The sequence below is a fragment of the Mustelus asterias genome, unplaced genomic scaffold, assembly GCF_964213995.1.
Source record: "Mustelus asterias unplaced genomic scaffold, sMusAst1.hap1.1 HAP1_SCAFFOLD_92, whole genome shotgun sequence".
Taxonomy (NCBI): Eukaryota; Metazoa; Chordata; class Chondrichthyes; order Carcharhiniformes; family Triakidae; genus Mustelus; species Mustelus asterias.
This window is the reverse complement of record NW_027590141.1, coordinates 1,297,719-1,319,272: the sequence shown is the minus strand read 5'-3', so window position 1 is coordinate 1,319,272 and position 21,554 is coordinate 1,297,719. Positions and strand designations below refer to the sequence as shown.

General features: G+C 47.5%; 2 protein-coding genes across 4 annotated transcripts in view; both read right to left on the bottom strand.

Annotated features, from left to right (window-relative positions):
• Positions 1–4,033: 4,033 nt before the first annotated feature.
• The window catches only part of LOC144484127 (uncharacterized), a 93,239-nt gene continuing 75,718 nt past the window's right edge, over positions 4,034–21,554 (bottom strand). The window contains exons 2-3 of the mRNA XM_078202677.1: positions 5,490–5,646; positions 4,034–5,114 (exon numbers count right to left, since the gene is read on the bottom strand). Of these exons, the coding sequence (XP_078058803.1) occupies positions 4,335–5,114; positions 5,490–5,646 (937 nt within the window). The 3' untranslated portion in view covers positions 4,034–4,334. The remainder of the gene's footprint in view (positions 5,115–5,489; positions 5,647–21,554) is intronic.
• Positions 16,895–19,851, bottom strand: LOC144484102 (uncharacterized). Of its 3 annotated transcripts, none has more exons than XM_078202653.1 (2): positions 19,781–19,851; positions 16,895–18,363 (listed from the first exon to the last, which is right to left on the bottom strand). In XM_078202653.1, exon 2 carries the CDS (start codon positions 17,790–17,792, stop codon positions 17,418–17,420), a length of 375 nt encoding a protein of 124 aa, XP_078058779.1. In that variant the 5' UTR covers positions 17,793–18,363; positions 19,781–19,851; the 3' UTR covers positions 16,895–17,417. The 3 variants fall into 3 exon arrangements, with proteins under 3 accessions (XP_078058779.1, XP_078058780.1, XP_078058781.1); XM_078202654.1 differs by having other exon boundaries at positions 16,902–18,363; positions 19,778–19,851; XM_078202655.1 differs by lacking the exon at positions 19,781–19,851 and adding an exon at positions 19,035–19,135 and having other exon boundaries at positions 16,902–18,363.

Here is a 21,554-nt window from a genome sequence, read left to right as displayed (position 1 = left end):
CTATCGCTCACCGGCTATTCACACCTCATCCAGAACATCTTTTGTGTCTTTACTTGTCCCATTACCACTCGCTTTGGTCTTGGGCCATGAATCATTTTGTCAGTTTGCGGATCTTACATTTTGTTCTTCTCCACCTCCCTCTCTCAATTCTTCAGAGGTCAGTCTTTGACAAAGGGTCATCTGGACTCGAAACGTCAGCACTTTTCTCTCCTGACAGATGCTGCCAGACCTGCTGAGATTTTCCAGCATTTTCTCTTTTGGTTTCAGATTCCAGCATTCACTGTAATTTGCTTTTATCCTGATTTTCCCTGTGTGGCTCTGGGGAGCGCTTGAGACGTTAGGGACAGAGAGAACGAGATTTTTCTCTCTCTCTCAGGGGGTCTTTGGTCTGTGGAATTCTCTTCGCCAGAGAGCAGTGTAGACAGAGTCATTGAATATTTTTAAGACTGAATAAATGGATTCCTGATTGACAAGAGAGTCAGAGGATTTGGGGGTGGGGGGAGGGGAGAGGGGACGGGGGGGGGGGGGGGGGGGCGGAGACAGAAAAATTGAGTTCTGGCCACAATCAGATCAGTTGGGATCTTGTCAAATGCTGCAGCAGAGGGGCCCAATGGTCCACTGCTGCTCCTCATTCATATGGATGTTTGGCTGTATGTTTCACTCTGTTTCTGCCTTCATAGAAGCTGCTGGGCCTGTTGACTATTTGTGGCATTGACTGTTTTATTTCAGATTTTAAGACTCTGTAACGTATCACTGCGTAATCCAACAATTAATCCAGTTCTCCTGGATTTCTACTCTGTAACATATCACTGTGTAATCCAACAATTAATCCAGTTCTCCTGGATTTCTACTCTGTAACATATCACTGTGTAATCCAACAATTAATCCAGTTCCCCTGGATTTCTGCTCTGTGGCATAGTGGTTAGCACTGCTGCCTCACAGCGCCAGGGACCCGGGTTCGATTCAAGTTTTGGGTCACTGTCTGTGTTGAGTTTGCACATTCTCCCCGTGTCTGCATGTGTTTCCTCCGGGTGCTCCAGTTTCCTCCCACAGTCCAAAGATGGGCGGGTTATGTGGATTGGCCATACTAAATTGCCCCTTAGTTTCAGGGGGAATTAGCTAGGGTAAATGCATGGCATTAAGGGGGTGGGGCCTGGATAGGATTGTGGTCGGTGCAGACTCAATGGGCCGAATGGCCTCCTTCTGCACTGTTGGATTCTATGATTCTAGTTAGAAGTCTCACAACACCAGGTTAAAATCCAACAGGTTTATTTGGTATCACGGGCTTTCGGGACGCACGCGCATGCGCGCACGCACGCACCCGCACACACGGGTTGATGTCAGTCTCAGTCTAATCCAACTGCTGGGCACCAAAATAATAACAGAAGCCAATCTGAAACTCAGTGTGTGTGTTTTATTGTGAAATGAGATAATGTATAAATATATCCCCATCGCTCCGGGTGGGAGTGGAATTGATGATTTCTTGACTGTCTGTCTGCACTGCTGCCTCATAGTGCCAGGGACCTGATTTAATTCCCGGCTTGGGTCACTGTCTGTGCAGAGTCTGCATGTTCTCCCCGTGTCTGTGTGGGTTCCCCCCAGGTGCTCTGGTTTCCTCCCATGGTCTGAAAAATGCACTGTTTAGGTGCATTGACCCGAACAGTTGCCAGACTGTGGTGACAAGGGGAATTTCACAGTGTTAATTGCAGTGTTAATGTAAGCCTTACTTGTGACTAATAAATAAACTTTAACTTTTAACTTGAATTTTGTGATCTCATAGAAACGTAGAATCTTACAGTGCAGAAGAAGGACATTCAGCCCATCGAGTCTGCACCAACCACAATCCCACCCAGGCCCTATCCCCGTAACTCCACATATTTAACCTGCTAATCCTCCTGACACTAAGGTCAATTTTGCATGGCCAGTCAACCTAAGCAGCACATCTTTGGACTGTGGAAGGAAACCGGAGCACCCGGAGGAAACCCACACAGACACGGGGAGAATGTGCAGACTCTGCACAGACAGTGACCCAAGCCGGGAATTGAACTCAGGTCCCTGGCGCTGTGAGGCAGTAGTGCTAACCACTGTGCCACCATGCCGCCCTCATCTTCCAGAACAAATAGTAAATTGTTGAGATTATAAAGTTTGAATTGTAATATCTAATGGTGTAAAGTATCTGGGAGCAGAGTGGATGTGATAAAGGCTGGAATACAGACTGTGGGAATGAGGCTGAAACTGCTGTGCTCAGTGAATGGTTCTTATTGGAGGGAGGGATGGGAGGAGGGAGAGAGGGATGGATGGTGAGAGGGAGGGATGGAGAAAGGGAGGGAGTGTGAGGTGGATGGAGGGAGAGAGGGATGAATGGGGGAGAATGTGAAAAGCTGAAGTTTACATTTGAGGAGGTTCCCAGTCTCTCTGATCTCCAGTCTCCAGCTGAACTGGGGAAGCTTTTGCACAGACTGTGCTGCTGCTGTTTCGCCTCCTGTCCACCAGGGGTCGCTATATGCCTCCCAGCTGCTGCTCCTCCCAGTGTCACCACTTGCCCACTCCAGCCCCTCCAGTACACCTCACTGGAGCCCCAGGCCATTCTTGCCATCCTGCCAGGTCTCGGGTACTGAGGCCAATAGTAAAGTTTATTTATGTGTCACAACTAGGTTTACATTCACACTGTAATGAAGTCACTGTGAAAATCACTTTGTTGCCACACTCCGGCACCTGTTCGGGTACACTGAGGGAGAATTCAGCATGGCCAATGCACCTAACCAGCCTGTCTTTTGAACTGTGGGAGGAAACTGGAGCAAATCCACACAGACACGTGGAAAATGTGCAAACTCCACACAGTGACCCAGCCGGGAATCGAATCCAAACCCCTGGTGCTGTGAGGCAGCAGTGCTAACCACTGGGCCACTGTACCACCCAGTGCTCTAAGGTTAAGTTTCTTCTTCAAATCAAAGAAGATTCAGTGTCACATCAGGACGGGGAAAAAGGAGTCCATTGGCTTCAGATGGATAATGGTAAAAGTGAATATCCCAATTTATTCACTTTATTCCTTCAAGCTGAGGTTTACAAAGTGAAAATTCCGCTGTTTATAGCAGTGACTAAATAAGCAATGACCCACCACATAGCTAGTAATGCAGAATTTATCCCATAGGCAGCTCCTTGGCTCATTGTCTGCTGATGTGTCATCCAGAGCTGTTTTCCTGGCAGTTTGTGTCAGTAGCAGGCTGCCGTTACCATCCACTCTTGGGCAGGGTGAGGAGACAGCTCCGACACCGACCTCAGCTGGAATGGGGATTGAACCAGACATTAGTCCGCAGGCCAGCAATGCTGCAGGAATTGCAAAGGGGCTCCACAGAGGCCCAGAATTAGAAGAGGGGGTTGTGAAGATGGAGGAAGTGTCTGCAAGACATGGGGACATTTTGGATTATCTCAAAATTACAGAATATGGGAGACCAGTCAGAAATGTGTTGAAATTGTCAAGTCTGACGGTAATGTGTGGATGTGGGCTTCAGCAGCAGATGAAGGGCTGCACGGTGGAACAGTGGTTAACACTGCTGCCTAACAGCACTGGGTTTGAATCCAGCCTTGGGTTTCTGTGTGGAGTTTGCACCTTCTCCCTGTGTCTGAGTTTCCTCTGGGTACTTCAGTTTCCTCCTACAGTCCAAAGATGTGCAGGTTAGGTGGATTGGCCATGTTAAATTATCTGTTTGCGTCCAAAGATGTGTAGGTTAGGGGGGTTAGCAGGGTAAATGCACAAGGGTACAGGGCCCATCGAGTCTGCACAGACTCTCCAACAGAGCATCTTACCCAGGCCCTATCCCCGTAGCCCCACATATTTATCCCGCTATTCCACTGTGTTACTTATTCATTACAATAGGGACCAGAGTCTGAGGTTATAAATGGGTGAGTTTACTCCAATAGTAATTCTTTCGACATCTGACAAGTTTACAGCTATTAACATCCTGCCTATCAAATAGCTCCAGTCTACATATGAGAGGGCCAACATTCAGAGCTTTCAAATCCTTATCCTGAAGTTACAAAACAGACTTTAGTCATCGGCCTGCTGATACATCGGCACATTCACACAGGGGTGGATTGGACTGTCATCTGTTTATTATTCATCTTTAGTTCAATACAGTTTCTGAGTGATTTAAATTTAAAACAAGGTCTGCAGGCGTGAAGATTTATTGACACATGAATGAGAGATGCTGTGGGGTATTCTACAAGTCCAACAGGGCTGATTTACATCAGATAAACTCCAACTATCAGTATAAACATTATTTAGTTGGGATGTAATTAACAGCAGCAATAACAGCAGAATCACACCCCTGTGATCACTGGTGAACTCGCTGGTGTCTCACCAGGTTGTATGACTGGGTGAATCTCTTTCCACACATTGAACAAGGGAACGGCTTCTCCTCACTGTGAACTTGTTGGTGTCTCAGCAGAATAGATGACCGGGTGAATCCTTTCCCACACTCAGTGCAGGTGAACGGTTTGTCCTCAGAGTGATTTCGCTGGTGTGCGAGCAGAAGTTTTCTGCTTTTAAAGCTCTTCTCACAGTCAGAACATTTGAACGGTCTCTCATTTGTGTGAACAAGTTGGTGTGAAGTGAGAGAGGATAAACAAGTGAATCCCTTCCCACACACAGGGCAGGTGAACGGCCTCTCCCCAGTGTGAATTCGCTGGTGTACAGAGAGGTCGCCTGATCGCCTGAAGCCAGTCCCGCAGTGAGAACACGTGAATGGTCTCTCGTCAGAGTGAACACGTTGATGGTGACGTAGTTCCTCAGAACTTTTATAGCCCTTCCCGCAGTCTGGACATTTAAACGGTCTCTCTTCACTGTGAACTCGTTGGTGTTTCTGCAGGTTGGATGATCGGTTAAATCCCTTCCCACATTCAGAGCAGGTGAATGGCCTCTCTCCAGTGTGAATGCGCTCATGTGCCACAAGGTGGAATGATGTCCTGAACCCCTTCTGGCAGTGGGAGCAGCTGAACGGTGTGGAACCGGTGTGAATGTACTGGTGCTCCCGGAGTGTGCGTGGAGTTTTAAAACTCTTTCCACACTCAGTGCATTTAAACTCTCTCCTGTCGGTGTGAACCCGCTGGTGTCTCTGCAGGGCAGAGAAATCTGTGAATCCCTTCCCGCACTCAGAGCAGGTGAAAGGCCTCTCCCCTGTGTGAATGTGCCAATGTATCAGCAGGGCCGATGACTGAGTAAATCCTTTTCCACATTCGGAGCAGGTGAACTGCCTCTCCCTGCTGTGAATGCGCTGGTGAATCAACAGGCCAGCTGTCTGAGTGAATCCCTTCCCACACACAGAGCAGGTAAAAGGTCTCTCTCCAGTGTGAGTGCGTTGGTGATTTTGCAGGTCAACTGGATAATTGAATCCTTTCCCACAGTCTCCACATTTATACGGTCTCTCCCTGGTGTGACTGCGCTTGTGTCTCGACAGGCCAGATGATCGATTGAAGCCTTGTCCACATACAGAACACTTGTACAGTGTCTCCTCTCTGTGAATGGTGCTTTTTTCTTCCATGTTCAAAGGCCGATGATGTTTAGATCCTGATGAATCAAAGCTCCCTGTCTGATCGTGATGTGATCCTTGATTTACAATTTTCTGTAATTCCTCACCTTCTAATCCGCTGAAAAATGAATTGAAAACAGAAAGAGAGACAAGCCATAAATATACAAAGACAAAATGTGAAATTGAGTTGAACTAATCTGGTAAATTGTGGGATTCGGACGAGGACATAGTGGATATGAAAGCTGCTGGATTGTGACAAAGCCTCAAACTGTTCACCAATGCACTGAGGGAAAGGAGCCCTCCACCTCTTCAGAGCCAACAACAAGAATCCAGCCTTTATGCGTGAAGAGGGAGAGGTCGGGAGGAGGGTGACGGAGAGAGACTTTATACATCAGCAACTCAACCAGGATTTTGGCAGAATCTCCTCAACCCACAATCTTCCCCACCTGGAAGTACCAGAGCAGCTGGGACATGGGCAAACCAAACAACTTCCTGACTTGGACAAATATCACTGTCCCTTCAACGTGACTGGGTTAAAATTCTAATACTCTTGCATTGTGGGAGCACCTTTACTATATGGACTGCAGAGGTTCAAGAAGAAGAAGGCCAACTATCACCATCACAAAGGACAATTGGTGATTGGTAACGTATCGCTGTCTGTGATAGTAATTCAGGACAAATACCTGGGCCTTTTTTGTTCTTTTGCAAATCTGTATGAAACCTGCAATTTCATAAGATATAGGAGCAGAATTAGACCATTCGGCCCCTCGAGTCCGCTCCGCCATTCAATCATGGCTGATATGCTTCTCATCCCCATTTTCCTGCCTTCTCCCCATAACCTTTCAACCCATAACCAATTAAAAATCTGTCTAACTCCTCCTTAAATTACTCACTGCCCAGCATCCACCGCACTTTGGGGTAGCAAATTCCACAGATGAAAGGAAAACAAGGAAACAAAACCAATGACCGCTACAATCCAGGAGGACAAGGACAGTGGACAGGTGGGGAAAACCACTACCTGGAAGTCCCCCCCCAAGCCACTCAGCATCTTGACTTGGAAATATGTCACTGTTCCTTCAATGTCATTGGATCAAAATCCTGGAATTCCCTCCCTAACAACACTGTGGATGTACCTACACCACATAGACTGCAGCGATTCAAGAAGGCAGCTCACCACCACCTTTTCAAAGGCAATTAAGGATGGCCAATAAATGCTAGTCTAGCCAACGACTAGAATCAATTGAACAATTTAAAAAATGACTTGGAATATCCATCAGAAAACAATCCTGACAGTTACTCAAATAAATACTTCACTCAGTCACACCAGCTTCTGAGTTTATATTTGACTGAAATAGTTGGATTTTGCTGTTGTTTGTGGAAAACTTTGGGACATTTGCGCAGTCCATTACGCAAACTAGCCTCCCATCCATTGACTCCATCTACACTTCCCGCTGCCTCGGAAAAGCAGCCAACATAATCGAGAATGTCACACACCCCGGACATACTCTCTTCAACCTTCTTCTGACAAGAAAAAGGTACAAAAGTCTGAGATCATGTACCAACCGATTCAAGAACACCTTCTTCCCTGCTGCCATCAGACTTTTGAATAGACCTACTTCTCATTAATTTGATCTTTCTCTACAGCCCAACTGTGACTGTAATACTACATTCTGCACTCTCTCCTTTCCTTCCCTATGTACAGTATGCTTTGTCTGTACAGTGCACAAGGAACAATGCTTTTCACTGTACACTAATACATGTGACAATAATAAATCAAATCAAAAAAGAACCCCACACACTCCGGACACACTCTCTTCCACCTTCTTCCATCGGGAAAAAGGATAAAAAAGTCTGAGATCAGGTACCAACTGACTCAAAAACAGCTTAATCCCTACTGCCATCAGAATTTTGAATGGAGCTGACTTATATTAAGTTGATCTTTTGCTACACCCTGGATATGACTGTAACACTACATTCTGCACCCTTTTCTTTCCTTCTCTCCTATCTGCTCTATGAATGGAATGCTTTGTCTGTACAGTGCGCAAGAAATAATAATTTTCACTGTAAACCATAACGTGACAATAATAAATCAAAATTATCCACCAGTTCCCACTTCTGTTCTTTCTGATGAATGAAGGATCTGTGCACAGCTTTTTCGACCCTCCTCCCAATCTCCACATCACAGCAAAAAAATCACCAGTCAATAATAACGACTTTCAATGACGGAGGGTTTACCCAGCATTCGCCGCGGTGGTGAATGTCCCCTATTTACACCAGAGGAAGGTACTGCGCAGCCGCAGTATCGCTCAGTATTGGAGCATGCGCACTGTCAGTCATGGCGATGGGGTGAGTCTCTCTTTTTGTCTCTTTGCCACGGGGAAGGAAACGGAAACTCTGAGGGAGCGATGGAGCCGGCTCTGGAGAAGAAGAGTTTCTAAACACCTGGCGGGTGCCTCAAACCCCGATTGAGATTCGTGTTTGCAGCTCCGGATCTTTTTTCCCCCCGAAACCCAAGTCCAGTCCAACGGCCACCATCTTGGATCAGCGAGAGGCGCATGCGCCAGGGTCTTCATGACGCAACAGTGAGGGCGGGGCTTAGGTTTTACAGTTCCTCCCGGGTCCCAGTTTCCAGCACATCAGCGTGAATATTATTGATTAGTGTCAGAAGGAGGTTTACATTGACACTACAATGAAGTTACTGTGAAAATCCCCCAGTCGCCACACTCCGACACCTGTTCAGGTACACAGAGAGAATTTAGCACGGCCAGTGCACCTAACCAGCACATCTTTCGGACTGTGGGAGGAAACCTGAGCACCTGAAGGAAACCCACACAGACACAGGGATAATGTGCAAACTCTACACAGACAGTGACCCAATCCGGGAACTGAAGCCAGGTCTAACCACTGTGTCACCGTGCCTCCCAGCAAACTGGGCAACAGGTGTCTAAACAGTTTCACCCGCTCCCAGCCTGCAGCTGATGTTTGCAGAAGTCCATGAACCATGTACATATTCAGTGTGAGAGGTTGCAGTCCCTGAAGGAGCTGCTTCTCCACTTTTAGTTCCACTTCTATTCTGCCCCACGCTCCTAATCATTGGCTGCCCATGTGGAGGAGGCTTGGGAGGTCAGAGGATCTTTTCCTGGATCTGCTCTTGGGGCTGGTTAAAACAGTGATTTGTAGATCTGCATGGGGTAACTTGGCTGTCGGCCTCTCTCCCACGGTCTTGTCCATGCTCGTGTGGTCCTGGAGAAGAACCGTGCAGTGTCGACTGGAACACTCGATACCTCCCACAACTCAGGGTACAGAGTGTCTCATAGACACTGGAAACAAAGTTCTGGTTTAGTTGAGATGGAAGTTTGATTGGACCACAAGATTGGGGAAACAAAAGATAAAAGAATATTCCATGGAAACTAGAATTGTCTGTTCTGACTTTCTATCCTGTGCTGACAGCGATACTGACTCTGTCAATATCTTTTACAAGGTCCACGAGGGCGATGAATTGCTGATGGGAAACTGAAACCAAACATCACATCAAGAGCTGACAGAGTCCCTCAATTCATCAGAACCTGAATATCATCGACCTTTAAATGTGGAAGGAGAAATGTTTTTCTCTTTTGGCGGTGAGGAAAGATTTCAAACATCAGTGTGACTGGAAAAGCACCAAGACATACACACACACCTGGGTGAGAGTGTTCCAGTAAACTGACTGAGGAAAGAGCTTTAACCAGTTACACAGCCTGATTTTTTTTAAAAACTCACTATTCACAGCAGAGAGCCAAAGGATGAGAAGATCTTGGAGCAGAATTAGGCCATTGGGCCCATTCAGTCTGCTCACTATTCACTGATCTGATATAATCCTGAATTCCACTTTCCTGCCTTATCCCCATGACCCTTGATTCCTTTACTGAGAAATAATACACACGTTCTTTGTGTGGACAAGGCTTGAACAGATTGTTTAACCTCGACGGACACAAGGACACCCAAGGAAACCACGGAAATGTGGGGACTGTGGGAAGGGATTCAGTTACCCTTCGCTGCTGGAAATACATCGCCGCAGTCACACTGGGGAGAAACCATTCACTTGCTCTGTGCGCAGGAAGGGATTCATTCAGTCATCCCACCTGCTGACCCACCAGCAAGTTCACATTGAAGATGGAAGACAATGTGGAGAAGTGTGAGGTTATGCACTTTGGAAGGAGGAATGGAGGCGTAGACTATTTTCTAAATGGGAAAATGCTTAGGAAATCAGAAACACAAAAGGACTTGGGAGTCCGTGTTCAAGATTCTCTTAAGGTTAACCTGCAGGTTCAGTTGGCAGTTAGGAAGGAAAATGCAATGTTAGCATTCATGTCGAGAGGGCTAGAATACAAGAGCAGGGATGTACTTCTGAAGCTGTCTAAGGCTCTGGTCAGGCTCCATTTGGACTATTATGAGCAGTTTTGGGCCTCGTATCTAAGGAAGGATGTGCTGGCCTTGGAAAGGGTCCAGAGGAGGTTCACAAGAATGATCCCTGGAATGAAGAGCTTGTCGTATGAGGAACGGTTGAGGACTCTGGGTCTGTACTGGTTGGAGTTTAGAAGGATGAGGGGGGATCTTATTGAAACTTACAGGATACTGCGAGGCCTGGATAGTGTGGATGTGGAGAGGATGTTTCCACTAGTAGGAAAAACTAGAACCAGAGGGAACACAACCTCAGGCTAAAGGGATGATCCTTTAAAACAGAGATGAGGAATTTCTTCAGCCAGAGAGTGGTGAATCTGTGGAAGTCTTTGCCGCAGGAGGCTGTTGAGGCCAGGTCATTGAGTGTCTTTAAGACAGAGGTCGATAGGTTCTTGATTAATAAGGGGATCAGCGGTTATTGGGAAAAGGTAGGAGAATGGGGATGAGAAAAATATCAGCCATGATTGAATGGTGGAGCAGACGCAATGGGCCAAGTGGCCTAATTCTGCTCCTATGTCTTATGGTCTTATTGGGAAGAGTGTGGGGTTGGGAGTTATTTAAGACAAAGATTGATATCGGATACAAAGGGAATTTAGCATTATGGGGAGGGTGAAGATCAGGCATGATCTTATTGAGTAGCAGAGCAGGCCTGAAGGGCTGAATGGCCTCTTCCTGCTTCTATTTCTTATGTTTAATCAGCAACTTCCTCATTAGTGTAGAGGTTAGTATCCCCGCCTGTCAGGGGACGCGGTGGTATAGTGGTATCGTCACTGGACTAGCAATCCAGAGACCCAGGGTGATCCTCTGGGAACCCAGGTTCAAATTCCAGCGCGGCAGATGGTGAAATTTGAATTCAATAAAAATATAGAACATAGAACATAGAACATAGAACATTACAGCGCAGAACAGGCCCTTCGGCCCACGATGTTGCACCGACCAGTTAAAAAAAAAAAAAAACTGTGACCCTCCAACCTAAACCAATTTCTTTTCGTCCATGAACCTATCTACGGATCTCTTAAACGCCCCCAAACTAGGCGCATTTACTACTGATGCTGGCAGGGCATTCCAATCCCTCACCACCCTCTGGGTAAAGAACCTACCCCTGACATCGGTTCTATAACTACCCCCCCTCAATTTAAAGCCATGCCCCCTCGTGCTGGATTTCTCCATCAGAGGAAAAAGGCTATCACTATCCACCCTATCTAAACCTCTAATCATCTTATATGTTTCAATAAGATCCCCTCTTAGCCGCCGCCTTTCCAGCGAAAACAATCCCAAATCCCTCAGCCTCTCCTCATAGGATCTCCCCTCCATACCAGGCAACATCCTGGTAAACCTCCTCTGCACCCTCTCCAAAGCCTCCACATCCTTCCTGTAATGTGGGGACCAGAACTGCACACAGTACTCCAAGTGCGGCCGCACCAGAGTTGTGTACAGTTGCAACATAACGCTACGACTCCTAAATTCAATCCCCCTACCAATAAACGCCAAGACACCATATGCCTTCTTAACAACCTTATCTACTTGATTCCCAACTTTCAGGGATCTATGCACACATACACCTAGATCCCTCTGCTCCTCCACACTATTCAAAGTCCTCCCGTTAGCCCTATACTCAACACATCTGTTATTCCTACCAAAGTGAATTACCTCACACTTCTCCGCATTAAACTCCATCCGCCACCTCTCGGCCCAACTTTGCAACCTGTCTAAGTCTTCCTGCAAACTACGACACCCTTCCTCACTGTCTACCACACCACCGACTTTGGTGTCATCAGCAAATTTGCTAATCCACCCAACTATACCCTCATCCAGATCATTAATAAATATTACAAACAGCAGTGGCCCCAAAACAGATCCCTGAGGTACACCACTTGTAACCGCACTCCATGATGAATATTTACTATCAACCACCACCCTCTGTTTCCTATCCGCTAGCCAATTCCTGATCCAATTTCCTAGATCACCCCCAATCCCATACATCTGCATTTTCTGCAGAAGCCTACCATGGTGAACCTTATCAAACGCCTTACTAAAATCCATATATACCACGTCCACTGCCTTGCCCCCATCCACCTCCTTGGTCACTTTCTCAAAAAACTCAATAAGGTTAGTAAGGCACGACCTACCTGCCACAAAACCATGCTGACTATCACCTATCAATTCATTACTCTCCAAATAACTATAAATCCTATCCCTTATAATTTTTTCCAACATCTTGCCGACAACAGAAGTGAGACTCACCGGTCTATAATTCCCGGGGAAGTCTCTGTTCCCCTTCTTAAACAATGGGACAACATTCGCTAACCTCCAATCTTCTGGTACTATACCAGAGGCCAACGACGACCTGAAGATCAGAGCCAGAGGCTCTGCAATCACTTCTCTTGCCTCCCAGAGAATCCTTGGATAAATCCCATCCGGACCAGGGGATTTATCTATTTTCAGACCCTCCAGAATATCCTGCACATCCTCCTTATCAACTGTAATACTGTCTATTCTACTCCCTTGCAACCCAGTGTCCTCCTCAGCTATATTCATGTCCCCTTGCGTGAACACCGAAGAGAAATATTGGTTCAATGCTTCACCAATCTCCTCCGGTTCCACACATAACTTCCCTCTGCCATCTATAACTGGCCCTAAACTTGCCCTAACCAACCTTCTGTTCTTGACATACCTATAGAACGCCTTAGGATTCTCTTTAACCCTATCCGCCAAAGTCTTCTCATGTCCCCTTTTAGCCCTTCTAAGCTCGCTCTTCAACTCCCTCTTAGCCAATCTAAAGCTTTCTAGTGCACTACCCGAGTGCTCACGTCTCATCCGAACATAAGCCTCCTTTTTCTTTTTAACCAACAAAGAAACTTTTTTGGTGCACCACGGTTCCCTAGCCCTACCAATTCCTCCTTGCCTGACAGGGACATACCTATCACAGACTCGCAGTAGCTGCTCCTTGAAAAAACTCCACATGTCGGACGTTCCCAGTCCCTGTAATCTCCTAGTCCAACCTATGTTTCCTAATTCTCTCCTAATAGCCTCATAATTACCCTTCCCCCAGCTAAAACCACTGGCCCGAGGTTCATGCCTATCCCTTTCCATCACTAAGGTGAACGTAACCGAATTGTGGTCACTATCACCAAAATGCACACCAACTTCCAAGTCTAGCACCTGGTCTGGCTCATTTCCCAGCACCAGATCCAATATAGCCTCACCTCTAGTTGGCCTGTCTACATACTGAGTCAAAAAACCTTCCTGCACGCTTTGAACAAAAACTGACCCCTCTAACGAGCTAGAGCTATAACAATTCCAGTCAATATTAGTCAAGTTAAAATCCCCCATAACAATTGCCCTATTACTTTCACTCCTAAGCAGGATTGACTCCGCAATCCTTTCCTCAACCTCTCTAGAACTTTTAGGAGGTCTATAAAAGACTCCCAACAGGGTGACCTCTCCTCTCCTATTTCTAATCTCCGCCCATACTACCTCAACAGATAAGTCCTCATCAAACCTCCTCTCTGACACTGTGATACAATCTCTGACCAATAATGCTACCCCTCCCCCTCTTCTACCTCCTTCCCTACTTCGACTAAAACATTTGAACCCCGGGACCTGCAGCATCCATTCCTGCCCCTGCTCTATCCATGTCTCTGAAATAGCCACAACATCGAAGTCCCAGGTACTGATCCACGCTGCAAGTTCACCCACTTTATTGCGAATACTCCTGGCATTGAAGTATACACATTTCAAACCCTGCTCCACCCCACCTCTGCAATGCCGTGCATTGCAGTCCGCATCCATGCATCCCTCACTTTCAGCCCCACTACTCAGGATCCCTCCCCCCCCCCGAATCAGTTTAAACCTCCTTGCATGGCCTTAGCAAATTTACCCCCCAGGATATTGGTCCCCTTCTGATTAAGGTGTAGACCATCCTTCTCATAGAGGTCACACCTTCCCCAGTACGAGCCCCAATTGCTTAAGTACCTGAACCCCTCCCTCTTGCACCATCCCCTCAGCCATGAATTCAAACCTTCCCTCTCCCTATTCCTCTCTAAACTATCCCGTGGTACAGGCAAGAGTCCAGAGATAACCACTCTGTCAGTCTTGGCCTTTAGTTTCCACCCCAACTCCATAAATCCCTGCCTAATATCCCCTTCCCCTATCCTCCCTATGTCGTGTGTCCCCACATGTACAATAACTTGTGGTTTATCTCCCTCCCCCCTAAGAATCCTGAATACCCTGTCAGACACATCCCGGACCCCAGCCCCTGGTAGGCAACACACCAACCCTGAGTCCCTACCTTTAGTTCCGACCCTCCTATCTGTCCCCTTAATTGTGGAGTCCCCAATCACAAGGCCCAGTCTTTTACAGCCCCTAACCACCTGAGCTTTCTCACTCGGCTCACCCCCAGAGATCTGCTCTCTATGCTCAGTTGATTCCTCCTCAACTGTAGCCTCCAGCACCGAAAACCTATTATGGAGGGGAACCGCCCCAGGGGATTGTCTTCCCGATTGCTTCTTACCCCTCCTCCTGGCATTGACCCAAGCCTCATTTCTAGGAGTTACTATTTCTCTATAACTCCTATCAACTTCCACCTCCGCCTCCCGAATTATGCGGAGTTCCTCTACCTCCCCCTCCAGCTCCTTTACACGCTCCTCCAGAAGCTGCAATCTAATGCACTTCTTACAACTAAAATCTCCTGAAACACTACTGGATTTCCTCACCACATACATCCCACAGGAGATGCAGCATACTGCCTGAACTGCCATCCCTGAAGCCATTACCAGCAAGAAAAAAAGAAAACAAAAAAAAAAAACTTCCCCACACTTCCCCAACTGTCACTCTCCACTGCAGCCCGAGCAGCACAATATGGAATTAAATGTCTGATGATGACCATGAAACCATTGTCAATTGTTGTAAAAACCCATCTGGTTCACCATCTGATCCTTTAGGGAAGGAAATCTGCCATCCTTACCCGGTCTGGCCTACAATGTGACTCCAGATCCTCAGCAATGTGGTCGACTCTTAAATGCCCTCAGAGATGGGCAACAAATGCTGGCCCAGCCAGTGACCCTCACATCCCATGGACGAATAAAAAAAGATTAACCCTCAGTCTGGTTCCCCTCAAACTGCTGAGTGAGTGAAGTTAATCTTCTTTCACAAATTACCAAGACATCAGACTATACGTCAGGACATGAACATTATTTGTTGGTTACAAATTGCAGTTAAATTTGGCACACAGACCCTTTCTAGACATGTCTAAATGTAATCAGAGTTATCCTGCAGTTCAAAACTAATGGGGAGAACTAGTTCACAAAACAAGTAACCAAGGTCCTACAGGATAGTCAGTGATTCACTGTAAGTCAGCCCTAATGGATGCTGAGTATTCATTACAGCAGGGACCAGAGTCTGAGGATATAAACTGTTAAATTTACTTTCAGAATAATTCCTTCAATATCTGACAAGTTAATAACTTTGAACAACCTGTCAAACAGCTCAAAACAACATGTGATTACCAACATTCAGAGCTAACACAGTCTCATCCTAGAGCTGCAAGATTGGACTGTGATCTGTTTATTGTTCATCTTTATTTCAACACGGTTTCTAAATGATATAAATTTAAAATGAGGTTTGCAGACATGACGATCTATTGTTTGAGAGATGCGGTGGGGTACATGCTCAGTCTAACATGGGTAACTGACATTAGAGATCAGCTTCAACTGTCAGAATGAACATGTTTCAGTCCTGGATGGGATTAACAGCACCAATACCTGCAAAATATAACTTCTGTAATCACTGTGAACTCGCTGCTGTGTCACCAGATGGGGTAAGTGAGAGAATCCACTTCCACACTGGGAACAGGTGAATGGTCTCTCCCCAGTGTGAATTTATTGATGGGTCAGCAGGTTGGAGGATCGAGTGAATCTCTTCCCCCACTCGGAGCAGCTGAACGGTCTCTCCCGAGTGTGAACTCGCTGGTGTCCAGTGAGATGAGATGATCGCTTGAATCCAGTCTTACTGTGAGAGCACCTGAATGGTCTCTCCTCAGTGTGAACACGTTGATGTTACTGCAGTTCCCCAGAACTTTTAAAGCACTTCCCACACTCTGGACGTTTAAAAGGTCTCTCGTCAGTGTGAACACGCTGGTGTTTTTTAAAATTCATTTATTAGTCACAAGTAAGGCTTACATTAACACTGCAATGAAGTTACTGTGTAATTCCCCTAGTCGCAACAGTCCAGCGCCTGTTCGGGTCAATGCACCTAAACAGCGCATCTTTCAGAATGTGGGAGGAAACTGGAGCACCCAGAGGAAACTCACGCAGACACGGGGAGAACATGCAAACTCCACACAGACAATGACCCAAGCCGGGAATCGAACCTGGGTCCCTGGCGTTGTGAGGCAGCAGTGTTAACCTACTGTGCCACTGTGCCATCCCCGTGTCTGAAGGTGGGGTTATGTCCTGAAACTCTTCCCACACTGTGAGCAGCTGAACGGTGATCTGCTGCTTCCGGCTTCTTCCCACAATCTCCAACAAAGAAAGCAGCTCCCTCCGCCAGCCACCCACACAACCCGCCCAGATAGATAAAAGCAAAATACTGCGGATGCTGGAATTTCAAACAAAAACAGAAAATGCTGGAAAATCTCAGCAGGTCTGACAGCATCTGTGGCAAGCCAACGTTTTGAGTCTAGATGACCCTTCCTCAGAGCCGATTGACTGCAGGTTCAGAGATGTGGATTCAGGGTTAGGGAAACTGGGAACTTGATCCAGTGGTCTAGCGGAAGGGAGGGAAACAGCAGAGGAATCTGATCAGATTGTCTCAATCTTAGTAACGAAGAAGCTCCATGAGCTCCTCACACTTGTTGGAGGTGAGGATGGAGGAGACAGGGGAGAGGGAGAGCCCTTCAAAAAAAACTAACTTGTTTCAGAGATATTGAAGAGTTGGCATTGTATTTAATACATAGTTGATTTATTTGACATTTATTTTCAATTTCCTAAACCTAGTCTGAGAAGTCTCTCATTGGTCAGAATACGTTGCTTGTAGATCATTTCAAAGGTTTCTCCAGTGGGAACTCAGTGTCCTTTCTGCTGAAATGACACTAAGTGAATCCCATCTGTCATTCGGGGCAGCTGAATGGTCTCTCCCCAGTGAGAAGCTGCTGTTTTGTCGGGGTGGCACGATAGCACAGTGGTTAGCACTGCTGCCTCAAAACGCCAGGGACCTGGGTTCAATTCCTGGTTTGGGTCACTGTCTGTGTGGCGTTTGCACGTTCTCCCCGTGTCTGCGTGGGTTTCCTCCGGGTGCTCTGGTTTCCTCCCACATTCTGAAAGACATGCTGGTTAGGTGCATTGACCCGAGCAGGCACCGGAGTGTGGCAACTAGGGGATTTTCACAATAACTTCATTGCAGTGTTAATGTAAGCTAACTTGTGATGAATAAACTTTACTTTTTTCTACTTTAGGAGGGTGGCTGTTGAGTGAATCCGTTCCCAAACATGGACAAAGTGAATGGTCTCTCCCCAGTGTGAGCTCGTTGGTGTCTCAACAGGTTGGATGACTGAGTGAATCTCTTCCCACACTTGGAGCAGGTGAACGGCCTTTCCCCAGTGTGACTGCGCTGGTGTGTAATGAGGTCAGATGATCGCCTGAACCCAGTCCCGCAGTGAGAGCATCTGAACGGTCTCTCGTCAGTGTGAGTACGGCGATGGGACCCCAGGTCCCAGGAACTTTTAAAGCACTGCCCACAGTCTGAGCATTTAAAAGGTCTCTCATCAGTGTGAACTTGCTGGTGTCTCTGTAGGTGGGAGGACCGAGTGAATCCCTTCCCGCACATGGAGCAGGTAAAAGGCCTCTCCCCAGTGTGAATTTGCTGGTGTGTTAGCAGGTCGGATGACCGAGTGAATCCCTTCCCACACACAGAGCAAGTGAAGAACCGCTCCCCAGTGTGAACTTGCCGATGTGTCAACAGATTGGTAGAATTAATGAATGCTTTTCCACACTCTGAGCAGGTGAACGGTCTCTCCCCAGTGTGAACTCGCTCGTGTGTCCGCAGCGTTGATGACTGAGTGAATCCCTTCCCACACTGAGGGCAGGTGAATGGCGTCTCCCGAGTGTGAATGCATCGATGAGTCTCCAGCTTAGATTGGTAATTGAATCCCTTCCCACAGTCCCCACATTTCCATGATTTTTCCTTGTTATGACTGCATTTATGTTCTAACAGGTCAGATGATTGGTTGAAGCCTCGTCCACACACAGAACATATGCAGATTCTCCCCACTGTGAATGGTGCTTTTTCCTTCCATTTTCAAAATCCAATGATATTCTGGTTAAAATGAGCGACTGTCAGATCTTGATGTAATGCTCACAGTGAGCTTCGTGACTGCAAATCCTCCTGTTCTAATCCCCTGTGAAATTGATTTAAAATAGAAAAAAGGGAATGAGAGAGAATCCACAAAAACACAAACACAGGTCATGAAATTGAGGCCAGCACTAGGAAAAAGTGACCATTAAAACTGGTGCGTTGTCATAACCCAACTGATTCACTCATGTCCTTCACGGAAGGAAACCCGCCACTTGGTCTAAAGTTTTAAAGTTTATTCATTTGTGTCACAAGTAGGCTTACATTAACACTGCAATGAAGTTACTGTGAAAATCCTCTAGTTGCCACACCCGGCGCCTGTTCAGGTACACTGAAGGAAAATTTAGCATGGCCAATGCACCTAACCAGCACGTCTTTCGGACTGTGGGAGGAAACCAGAGAACCCAGAGGAAACCCACGCAGACACGGGGAGAATGTGCAGACTCCATGCAGAAAGTGACCAAAGCCAGGATTCAAACCCGGGTCCCTAGCGCTGTGAGGCAGCAGTGCTAACCACTGTGCCACCCGACCTAGAATGTAGCCTCAATGGGAGGAGGAGAGTTGGGGTGGGGGAGAGGGCCTAGGTAAGACACTCTGTCACAAAGCCGGTGCAGACTTGATGGGCTGAATAGCCTCCTTCTGCACTGTAGGGATTCTATGAATGGACTCAAGGCTGGGTGAAGCATATTTTTAACCCACACGGGAGCCAAGGGTTACCAGTGGTGTGGGTATGCAGGGCAGGGTCAGGAAAGTTGTGTGCACACAAGCCATGATCCTGCTGAATTGAAAGTATTATTGATGGACCGAATGGCCTCTTCCTGAACCTAATTCTGATGTTCCTCTGATGGAGGGACACGTGGCCATGAGCAGATGGTGACCCTGAGCCCGGGCCCGTCGCCACGTCCTGAGCCCGGGCCCGTCACCACACCCTGAACCCGGGCTCGTCACGTGCCCTGAACCCGGGCTCGTCGCCGTGCCCTGAGCCCGGGCCTGTCACCGTGCCCTGAACCCGGGCCCGTCACCGTGCCCTGAACCCGGGCCTGTCACCGCGCCCTGAACCCGGGCCCATCACCGTGCCCCGAACCCGGGCCCTGAACCCGGGCCTGTCGCCGCGCCCTGAACCTGGGCCTGTCACCGTGCCCTGAACCCGGGCCTGTCACCGCGCCCTGTGCTCAGACTGAGGAGACAATGATTTTCTCTCCTGGTAACTGGGACCCTGAAACCCAGCCCACTATCTATTGCGTCACGGGGATAGCCACGCATGCGCCCTGCTCCCTGCTGAACAAAGATGGCGGCAGCGGCACTGGGCCTGATCCCGGGAAAATCCCCACTGCGAAACACCCGGGACCCGCAGGCTCTTATTCCAGTCTTGCGGCCTACAGTGGGTGTTTGTGAAGCCTCCGCTCCCTCCCCACGCCGACTCCCGGCTCCATTCCTCCCTCCGCCCCACCGACTCTCACCACCTGAAAAAACGCGTCTCATGCACTCGGAGCAAAGTGACACCGCGCATGCGTCCCAAAAGAGCACCACGCCTGCGCACTGGACTCCTGTGGAGTGAATAGCGCACCTTCACATCCGCAACGAATGTTGGGTAATAGCAGCGCCATTGAATAATGAACCTGAGGATCAAAATAACGTCACCCAATTAAGAAAAATTACTTTAAAAAAAAATCTCACATTTTTGTGAATCGGTACTCTGTTATGTTCCATTCCTGAAAATTATTTAAACACCTGCTCTCCTCTGCGAATAAGCAGAAGTTTTTTGAACTGAAAGTTTTAAAGTTTATTTATCATACACAAGTAAGGCTTACGTTAACGTTGCAGTGAAGTTACTGTGAAACTTCCCTAGTCGCCACAGTCCGGCACCTGTTTGGTTCAATGAACCTAACCAGGACGTCTTTCAGAATATGGGAGGAAACCCTCGCAGACACGGGAGGAACATGCAAACTCCACAGTGACCCAAGCCAGAAATCGAACCTGGGGCCCTGACGCTGTGAGGCAGCAGTCCTCATCACTGTGCTACTACAGTGCTGTCCTGGCTTTCCAAACTGTTGTCCTATCTCTCCCCCCCCCGCCCCCATCGTAGTGGGTCACATCTCAAACAATGACGAGACAGAGTACAGGAATGAGATAGAGAATCTGGTGAACTGGTGCAATGACAATAATCTCCCCCTCAATGTCAAGTAAACAAAGGAGATTGTCATCGACTTCAGGAAGCATAGTGGAGAACATGCCCCTGTCTACATCAACGGGGACGAAGTAGAAAGGGTCGAGATCCTCAAGTTTTTAGGTGTCCAGATCACCAACAACCTGTCCTGGTCCCCCCATGCAGACACTATAGTTAAGAAAGCCCATCAAGGCCTCTACTTTCTCAGAAGACTAAGGAGATTTGGCATGTCAGCTATGACTCTCACCAACTTTTACAGATGCACCATAGAAAGCATTCTTTCTGGTTGTATCACAGCTTGGTATGGCTCCTGCTCTGCCCAAGGATCTACAAAAGGTCGTGAATGTAGCCCAATCCATCATGCAAACTAGCCTCCCAACTATAGACTCTGTCTATACTTCCTGCTGCCTCGGCAAAGCAGCCAGCATAATTAAGGACCCAACGCACCCCGGAACAATCTCTCTTCCACTTTCTTCCGTCAGGAAAAGATACAAAAGTCTGAGGTCACGTACCATCCGACTCAAGAACAGCTTCTTCCCTGCTGCTGTCAGACTTTTGCATGGACCTACCTCGCATTAAGTTGATCTTTCTCTACACCCAAGCTATGACTGTAACACTACATTCTGCACTCTCTCCTTTCCTTCTCTATGAATGGTATGCTTTGTCTGTATAGCCGCACAAGAAACAATTCTTTTCACTGTATCCCAATAGAACATAGAACACTACAGCACAGAACAGGCCCTTCGGCCCATGATGTTGTGCCGAGCTTTATCTGAAACCAAGATCAAGCTATCCCACTCCCTATCATCCTGGTGTGCTCCATGTGCCTATCCAAAGCCGCTTAAATGTTCCTAAAGTGTCTGACTCCACTATCACTGCAGGCAGTCCATTCCACACCCCAACCACTCGCTGCGTAAAGAATCTACCTCTGATATCCTTCCTATATCTCCCACCATGAACCCTATAGTTATGCCCCCTTGTAATAGCTCCATCCACCAGAGGAAATAGTCTTTGAACGTTCACTCTATCTATCCCCTTCATCATTTCATAAACCTCTATTAAGTCTCCCC

What these genes read in the sequence shown, in the direction of transcription:
- LOC144484102 (XM_078202653.1), bottom strand. Translation starts at nt 17,792, where the DNA reads ATGTGCGGGAAGGGATTCACTCGGTCCTCCCACCTACAGAGACACCAG.